Raw genomic sequence first — 9,865 nt, 5'->3', positions numbered from 1 at the left:
CATTGATGATTTAAAATAATGTACAATGCACGTAAGTGCCCGTTATTATATCCGGATTAGGAGGACAAACATCCATAATAACAGAGGCGTTTGTTCTCTTATACAGTCAGTATAAAGAGAAACAACCTCACTTGGTCCTGTTCAATACACACAAAGTGTACTAGTGTAATCATATAGTCAAGATAGACTAATACCAGATTATACTACAACCGTACTAATGGTTTGTCCAAATCCATCTAGGTTGTGAACGATTACTTATACTTTATAAAGGTAATCGACGATATGATCTTCTGTGTGTTCACACCATATCATCTACAACATAAAGTATTAGACACATGCATATAACTAATAACATATATAATATGCATAATATTTGCCCATATGATTCTCATTCAAAAAATAAAGAATTAGAGTTAATACAAAAGTAATGCTTTTAGTATATAACCCTATCAATCAACTCCTCAGCCATCGTCTCCACTGAAGAAGACGATGAAGCCCCAACTCCACTACGAACTCTAACCTTATCATCCCCATCACTTACCGTTCTCTCTCTCCACTGATCTACCTCCACTTCCCCACTCAAACTATCACTGGTCATAGACATTATGAAATCAAAAAGAAACAAAGATCAAGTTTTTCAAAGAAACGCACCTGGAAAACAAAAGGACGAGAAATGTTGGTTTGTTTTTCTTTTTTCTCTCTACTTTTTCTTCGCGTAAATTGGTAGAATGAAGAGACGAACACTACACCAAAATGGCCATTTTATAACAAGGAAAATTTTCCATGTGTAACACTTATATCCGTTACTAGCTTTCTAACGGATAAAAGCGTTAGGCATTACGGTATCCGTTACTATACATCTATTTTCATTTTTTTTTTAATTTTCTAAAGATTTCTTTATTTTCTAATTTTGGGTAACAATTGTATCCGTTAGAAAAGCCCGTAAGTGGAAATAAAATACACTTAAAAGAAATTAAATAAAGTCTAAAATTCGAAAGGATACATATCTCTTCTCTCAAGCTCGTCTCCCTTCACTTTCCTCCTCTTAAGCAATGAAGTCTAGGGTTCCAAATCTAATTGTCAAAAGAGGAAGGCGGCCAGTTAAATTTGAAATTTCTCTTTTTCTTCTATGGTTTAGGGACGACGAATCAGACAAACTAGATCGAGGAGGATAACTTGAAGGAGGAAGACGAATCAGGTATACTCCCCTTTTCAGTCTGATTTCTCTCTCCTCTAATTTGTTTGCGCACAAAATTCTAATTATTTTTCTTTTTGGGTTTTTCAATTTGGGACAGGTAAGTTAAACACAGAACTGTTTCTAGTGTGCATCTCTCTTCCTGCGAATCTCAAAATATGGAAGCTTTCGTTGATTTCTTCGTTGATGAGAAGGTTGTTCGTGTAGAAAACATCTTCCTTCATTTCCTAAAGAAGTAAGTAACTTACCAAAACCCCCTTCACTCTCTCTTCTCTGAATTCTTAATACTAATTTTTCCTCCTTTTATCTTCTTCAGCTTCAAGTTAGATCATAACTCAGGAGAACCATTCTACGAATCAGAAATAAAAGCAATGAAATCAAAGGAATCCACTTAAATGAATTTATTAGTTCGTAGTGGGTGATTTTTTTGATGGATTTTTTTGTAGGTAGTAGAGATGGGTTTTGTGTACTTTGCGCGTTACGCGATCATATTGAGTTGTCGTTGTCTTTATCTGGGAGAGTTGTTTCGCCTTACGGATTTGTCGATAACTTGAGCTGTATCCTTTTCTTGATTTTTTTATTTTATTTAATTTTTCATTTAATTGGTTTGTATAGTGTGATTTTCTTGACCTATGTAATTACTAGATTTGTCGTCGAGTTTTAGGAGGTATGAGTAGGAAGATGCGCATGAGTTCTTGCAATGCTTGTTGGATAAATTGGATAGCTATAGTATTGTGGATGTAAGCACGAAAGATGAGGAGAGTGCGTCTTTTGTACAAGATTCTAGTCTTGCCAATAAAATATTTGGTGGTCGTCTCCAAAGCAAGGTATATTATTTTTGTTAAAGTTTCTTGAAATGAAGAAATTTACTTTGAACGTTGACCAGAACTTTGGATTTGATCACTTTTAAATAGTTAACCGTAAGTTATATTTATTTGGTCTCCGTCGTATCTTAACTATTAATAGCTAAATGCCCTAACTTGTTTGATACATGAAGCATTATTTCTGTGAAACAAGAGACATTACCCACCCTTTCCCTAGTCATATGCCGTTGTAGAAGCCATACGAGGAATTTGTGTTGAATGGATGGTTTTCGATGCCTTTCAAAGACATTGGGCTGCCTCAGCATTGTGTCATTCTTCTGCAGGTTTTGCTAAGTTTTGGCTTTTGTCTTTTCTGCTTTACCCATTAATGATTCTCACATGTTTGATTCACTCTCGATGGATTATGTTATAATAGGTTTGTTTGTCATGTTTACTTTTGTTCACTCCACTGACATTTACTTATAGGGGTTTGCAGACGGTTAGGGGTTTCTCTTGATACTGATTTGACTTATGGTTATTCTTCAACAAATAATTATGGTGCATCCCTATCCGGATAAATAAACCATGGAAGAGATTTGATATGACATTCGATGAGTTCAAGAGATCAACAATATTATCACCAATATCCCAACTTGTTGACACTCTATACTGGTTCCAAAGCTATGCATAGTCAAATACTAAGTATATTTACTGAAGAAACTGGAAAGTTTAAGCAGTTATCCGTTGCATAGAATGTGAAAATTACTTTGCAAATGGTATGGGCTTTGGCTATAAAAAAATGGTTCTGGCACATCAAAGGGAGCTTATGTTCCTCCTAGTCAGAGGGCTGGAGCTGATAGGAGGGGACAGGATATGAGGCGTAGGAATGATGAGAACTCGGTTCGTGTTACCAATCTCTCAGAGGACACCCGTGAGCCTGACCTGCAAGATCTTTTCAGCACTTTTGGTCCTGTGAGCCGTGTTTACATTGCTTACGACCAGAAAACTGGCATGAGCAGATGCTTTGGTTATGTCAACTTTGTATACAAAGGTGACGCCGATAAGGTTATTGCAAAGCTCAATGGTTATGGTTATGACAACCTCATCCTTAGAGTAGAGTGGGCTGCCCCAAGAACAAACTAGATTGTTAGTTGCTCCTTTTCTGAGTCAGTATGAGGTCTGCTGGTAATTGTGTTTTTTTATATGTATGGCACTATCAAGTTTTTATGTCTTAGATTGATGACTATATTTTTATAATAATGTTTAATTTATTGGTGGCTTTGTTTTTTGTTATTCATTTGTTGATTAAGTTTGTAGAATGTGATCTTTATATCATATTTGCTAGAACTAGATGTGCACGGTGGACATTATTTGACCCAGGATTTTTTTTTTTTTTTTTTTTAGTGGCGACAGTTTACTAACGGATATTTTCGCTACAAACAATAGTTAGTAAATAGCACATCGACAGTAATCTATCTGTTGCAAATAATTTTAGTAACGGATATACCCGTTACTAAAATTATTATCAGTAACGGTTATATCCGTTACTAATTCTGGCCTAAGTGAGAGTGACGCCCCAGAGCTAACAGATATAACCGTTAGTAAAAATATAAGTAACATATATAACCGTTAGTAAACGCTTTTTCTGGTGTAGTGGAAAGGCCTTTCCCACACGAAAACCCTTTGGCTGCGCAAATCTCGAGAAAAAACAAACCATTTAATATTCCCACAAATGCAATGATAATTCACCCACAAACCGCCGCGATTTTGGGCACACGAATCTAGCCTAACAGTTTCCGCACATTTTTCAAACACCAATTAAACCAACCAGTTGTCCGACACATGTTGTAAAACTTTATTTTACCCTTCATTTTTTTCACACCACAACTGTCCAAAGAATGGATGAAATTAAGGGGGCTGTGTAAGTACCCTTCGTTCTACACTACAGTACACGTGTCCACACACCAGGTTGTATCTCCATCAGTTCATACGTGGTCATCCCAAATCTCCGTTACAACCATATATGGAAGCAAATCATCTAGGGCAATTCTGAAGCTCAGTCAACGCACCAATCAAAGAGATATTAACTTTGTAAAATCAGGAGTAATGACGAATCATCAAGATAGCACACAATGCGGATCTACACCTAATAACAGCCTGAAGCAAATAAAGAAAGTCAACTCAAATATCTATAAGTAGAGAGAGATGAACTACGTGAGGCTTGATTCAAATTGACCCCGAGAAACTTGATACGTAGGCAGCTCTTGTCCCAAGAAGAGTGCAACCATTCCCTAGCAAACAGAACACCAGGTCGTTCACCCCAAAACACCAAACCTCTACACACTCTAAGAACAACACCAAAACCATGAAAAAAAAATATATACAATCAAGGCATAATTTTGCTATCTCGCGGCAAATATTTTCATATGCTATAAGAAAAATTTGTGATCAAATTAATAAAAAAGAGTTTTGATAATTAACACAAACAAAAACTCTATTTTAGTGAACACAACCATCTCGCGGCAACTAATATTTTTTACGGTGACTATTAAAAAAAAATTAAAACAAAAAAGGACCCACAACAACAACCTTCCGTGGGATAAAAAACACCCATGACAACCTGATGCCGTGGATTGTGCAATCTCACGCCAACTTCTTGCCATGAGTGTTTTTTATGTGATTAATGAAAGAGTGCTAATACCTTGAAATTGATTAAAGGGGTGCTAATCCCATAAAGTGGGTGTCAATACCACGACCCGGCTAGAAAAAGGCTGCCATCATCAGTTCATGAGTCACCACTCACCATAAGAAGACAATAAAGTGAGTGGTAAGTGGTAAGTGGTAAACCGGTTGTAAGTTTAGTCATATAATAAGGACCACATCTGCCATTGGAATTTGGAACACAGCTCTAATCCCAAACGAATCTCCGTCTGTCTGCTTCATCATCAGAAACACACGTTTTTTTTTTGTTGCTGAACACTAAATACCACCCTCTCTCTCTCTCTGTCTAAAGTCTAAACCATTTTGCAGTATACTAGTTGCCCTGGTCCGGAAGAATAAAGCCCATGGGCCTGAGACAGCAAACAAAAGTAGTTGAGTATTAAGTTAACTAGTAACCATCTATCCAATCCATTAGTTACATACTAGATTTTGGACCCGGGCATTCGCTCGGGATCTATTAAATATTTTGTGTGCTGAAAAGGCTTTAGAAAATGTCTCACACAAATTTTCGAATTAGAATATATTTTTATTAAAAATAAATATAAATACGTTAATGACCAGTGATTATGGTGCATAAGTACTTGGAAACTAAGGGATCAAATTGAGGTAACCTCTTCACTTTGTGGTTTAGGATATTAATCCGTAATTTTCAAATAGAATTATCTTAAACTCTATCTAGCTTGTATAATAGTTTTCTTAGATTTATGGTGATTTAGTGGCAAATTTTCGAATAAAAAAATATTTTTATTGAAAATAAACCGAAATACGTTAATGAGCAACGATTATAGTGCATAAGTACTTGGAAACTAAGGGATCAAATTGAGATAGCCTCTTCACATTGTGGTTTAGAATACTAATCCGTAATTTTGAAATAAAATTATCTTAAACTCGATCTAGCTTGTATAATAGTTTTATTAGATTTATGGTGATTTAGCGGTAAATCATCACCATTCGGCTTACGTAATGTGTACAAATCACTAAAACAGATTGATTATTTTCATATCCTCAAAGAATACACTACTCCCACTTGAAAAGATTTTTCCCATGAACGTGTCCTACGAACGGGTGTCATTATATTAAATTATTCTAAAAAATATTAACAACTATGCATAGCTATGAGATATGAAAATTATACTAATTACTCATTTAAATTTCTTGACCACTCTCTATAAAAAGGAAGCACCAAGTCTTGATAAAACTCATCGAATTCTTTTTATTGTTAGGTTTAATAATAGAAGTTTGATTGAAGCTTTGTGAGAATGCCCAATATGACGAAAATAATATTGAAGCTACTTGAATAGCAAGACATTCCCAATTACAATAAAATAATTATAATAAACACTATTTAAAATGCAAAACTATATTTGTTGAGACATTTATTTTCCCTACATATGATACAAATATGTTTTAGGATTATTAGTTCAATGCATTTGCATCAAGTTTTTTATTTTCCATTAATTATTCTTTGAGATTAGTTTAATGTAGTACGTTGCATCCAGTTTCCAATTTCTCATTAATTATTCTTTGAGGTTAGTTCAATGCAATTGCATCAAGTTTCCAATTTTCCGTTAATTATTATTTGAGGTTAGTTTAGTGCAATTGCATCTACTTATTTATGATTTCCAGTTAGTTATCTATTATGGTTAATTCAGTACAGTTGCATCAAGTTTTCAATATTTCGTTAATTAGTCTTTGAGATTAGTTCATTGCATTTGCATCCAGGTTACAATCTCCCGTTAATTACTCTTTGAGGTTAGTTCAATCTGCATCTAGTTTCTGATTTCCCGTTAATTGCTTTTCTAGGTTAGTTCGATTGTTTATAATTTGTTTGCATACATGTAAGAGTCTGTTTTTATAAACTTACTTTCGTTTTAAGTTCCTAATTACTCGTAATTACTAATGTGAGAAGGCTAAAAAAGTGGACATTTATGTTTTGAGGTCAGTGCGATGCAGTTACATCCGACTTCCGATTTCTAGTTAACTATTTTTTTAGATTATTTCAATTCATTTGCATCAAATTTCTGATTTCCCGTTAGTTAATTTCTGATTTTAGTTTAATGCAGTTGCATCCAATTTTTGATTTTCCGTTAATTATTTTTTGAGGTTAATTCAATGCAGTTGCATCCAATTTTCGATTTTATGTTAATTGTTCTTTAAGGTTAGTTTAATGCATTTGTATCAAGTTTTTGATTTCTCGTTAATTATTTTTTGAGGTTAGTTCAATGCAGTTACATCAAATTTATAATTTATCGTTAATTATTTATTTAGGTTAGTTCAGTGCAGTTTCATCCATTTTTCAATGTTTCATTAATTAGTCTTTGAGATTAGTTCATTGCATTTAGATATAGTTTCCGATTTTCTGTTAATAACTCTTTAAGGTTAGTCCAATACATCTGCATCTAGTTTCTAATTATTTATGCTTTGAGGTTAGTTCGATACAATTATATCCGATTTCTGATTTTCCGCTAACTATTCTTTAAAGTTATTTCAATGCATTTGCATTTAGTTTCCGATTTCTCACCAATTATTCTATGAGGTTAGTTCAATGCAGTTGCATTCGGTTTTTTATTTTATGTTAATTATTTTTTGAGTTAAGTTCAATGCATTTGCATCCAGTTTTCGGTTTCCCATTAATTATTATTTGAGGTTTGTTTGATGTATTTGCATACCGTTTCCGATTTTTCGTTAAATATTTTTCAAAGATTTGCATCCAATTTATAATTTTCCGTTAGTTATTCTCTGTCATTAGTTTAATGCAATTTGCATAAAGTTTCCGATTTCCCATTAATTACTCATTGAGCTCAGTTATGTATTTGAATCCAGTTTTCGATTTTCTTATAATTATCCAATGTGGTGTGTAATACAAACTTCTACTGATCCATCTGTAGTGTCGTCCTTGCAAACTTGACATAAAAAATAAATTATGCTTAATTTACTATGTGGGATCATCGAAGATTATCCAGTTCCCAATTTCTCGTTAATTATTATTTAAATTATGCATGACTCATTATGTGAAATATTCAAAGATTATCTACGAACGGGTGTTGTTATATTAATTACTCTGAAAAATATTTGCAAATATGTAAAACTATTATATATTGATATAATATTGATCACTCAACCAAATTTTTTATAACGTGAAAATCTCACTCTCCATTAAAAAAAACATAACTCGCCTTTGATAAAACCCTTCAACTTCATTTTGTTGTTTAATAATAGAAGTTTGATTGAAGTTTTATGAGATTGCCTAATAAGAAGAAGTTCATATATATTGAAGCTACTCGAATAGCAAAAAGTTCTCAATCATACGGAAAGACATAATATAAACATCATTTCAAATGCAAAACTATACTTATCGAAATATTCCCATAACATATAACCCAACTATATTTTGAGGTTAGTTCAATGCATTTGCATCTGATTCGATTTTCCGTTATTTATATTTTGAGGTTAGTTCAATGCGATTGCATCCAATTTTCTATTCCCGTTATTTATTTTTGAGATCGGTTCAATGCGATTTGCATCCAGGTTCTGATTTCTCGTTAATTATTCTCTTCAGTTAGTTCAATACATTTGCATCCAATTTCCTGTTAATTGTTCTTTGAGGTCAGTTCAATGCATTTGTATCTAGTTTCTGATTTTTCGTTAATTATTCTGTGAGATTAGTTTAATGCATTTGCATCCAGTTTCCAATTTTTCGTTTATTATTTGATAAAGTTGCATTTGCATATAGTTTCTGATTTCCTTTTAATTATTGTTTGAGGTTAGTTCAATGAATTTGTAACCAATTTCCGATTTCCCGTTAATTATTTCTTGAGGTTTTGCATCCAGTGTATTTTTTGAGATTAGTTAAATGCAATTGCATCCGGTTTCCGATTTCTCGTTAATTATTTTTTAAGATTAGTTCCACGCATTTGCATTATGTTTCCAATTTATAATTATTTTTTCTTTGCGGTTAGTTTAATGCAGTTGCATCTAGTTTCCGATTTCTTGTTAATTTAATCTTTGAGGGTTAGCTCAATGCATTTGGATCCAGTTTCCGATTTTCCAACAATTATTTTTTGATGTTAGTTTGATGTATTTGCATCCAAGTTTTGATTTTTCATTAATTATTATTTGAGGTTAGTTTGATGCAGTTGTATCTATATTTCGATTTTTTATTAATTACTCTTTAAAATTTGTTTAATGATTGCATTTGCATTCAGTTTCCGATTTTCCGTTAAATATTATTTGAGATACATTTGCATCCAGTTTTCGGTTCCCCATTAATTGTTTTTTGACGTTAGTTTTATTCAGTATTATACATATTTTAAAATATTTGTCATTATTATTTTTCCGTTATTATTATTATTATTATTTTCATTTTCTATTATATATTTTGTGATGTTATTTTTTATATAATTGTTTTTAACTATGTTTTGATGATGTGTTAAGGATATATTTGAAAATCCACTGTAAGAAGATTGATGTCTTTCGACTCCTCAATCGAACAGACAATGTAATTGAACTTCTCAGTGAGTGTGCGCAGGATCTTCTCAATGATCTTTACGTCAGTCATGTTCTCTCCAAAATTCCTCATGTCATTTGCTACCAACATCACCCGAGCGAAATAATCTGTGACAGATTCTCCAAGTTTCATTTCCAACACTTCAAAATTCTTGCAGAGGATTTGAAGTTGAGCACGCTGCACCCTAGCATTTCCTTGGTACTTGATCTTCATGGAGTCCCATAGCTGCTTGGCCGTCTCCTTCTTCGCAATTGTTTTCAGGATGGACTTTTCAATAGATTGGAATAAGTAATTCTTGGCTTTTTGATCCTTCAGCTTCGTCTCTTCCAAGGTTTTTCTTTGCCTTGCAGTCAAAGCTTCTCTAGATACAGGTTGTACATACCCTGTCTCAACAATACTCCAATATTCCTTTGAACGTAGGAGATTCTCCATAAGCATATTCCAATGCTCATAATCCCCATCAAACTTAGGGATGCAGGGTTGTGCAAAGCTACTCGACTCTGCTGTCATCTTCACACTTTACCATTAACACTAAAATTGTATGATTTGTAATAGGGAATTAGTTTTTACAAATCACCTATTTTTTAGCAATTTTTTTTATTTGATCAAATATATAAGAATTGGAACACTAAAAGTGTT

The 9,865-nt window shown here is 33.2% G+C and overlaps 1 protein-coding gene and 1 pseudogene across 1 annotated transcript; one reads left to right on the top strand and one right to left on the bottom strand.

Annotated features, from left to right (window-relative positions):
* The first annotated feature begins 1,353 nt into the window (after positions 1-1,353).
* Positions 1,354-3,141, top strand: LOC147524568 (uncharacterized; annotated as a pseudogene).
* Positions 3,142-9,148: 6,007 nt separating this feature from the next.
* On the bottom strand, positions 9,149-9,736 carry LOC147524567 (uncharacterized). Its single transcript, XM_086575321.1, has one exon. The coding sequence runs from the start codon at positions 9,734-9,736 to the stop codon at positions 9,149-9,151; it is 588 nt and encodes a 195-aa protein (XP_086431447.1).
* Between the last annotated feature and the right edge of the window lie 129 nt (positions 9,737-9,865).

Source organism: Coptis chinensis, chromosome 1 (genome assembly GCF_015680905.1).
Source record: "Coptis chinensis isolate HL-2020 chromosome 1, ASM1568090v1, whole genome shotgun sequence".
NCBI lineage: Eukaryota > Viridiplantae > Streptophyta > Magnoliopsida > Ranunculales > Ranunculaceae > Coptis > Coptis chinensis.
Note: the sequence above shows the minus strand (reverse complement) of the source record. Positions and strands in the feature narration are given on the sequence as shown.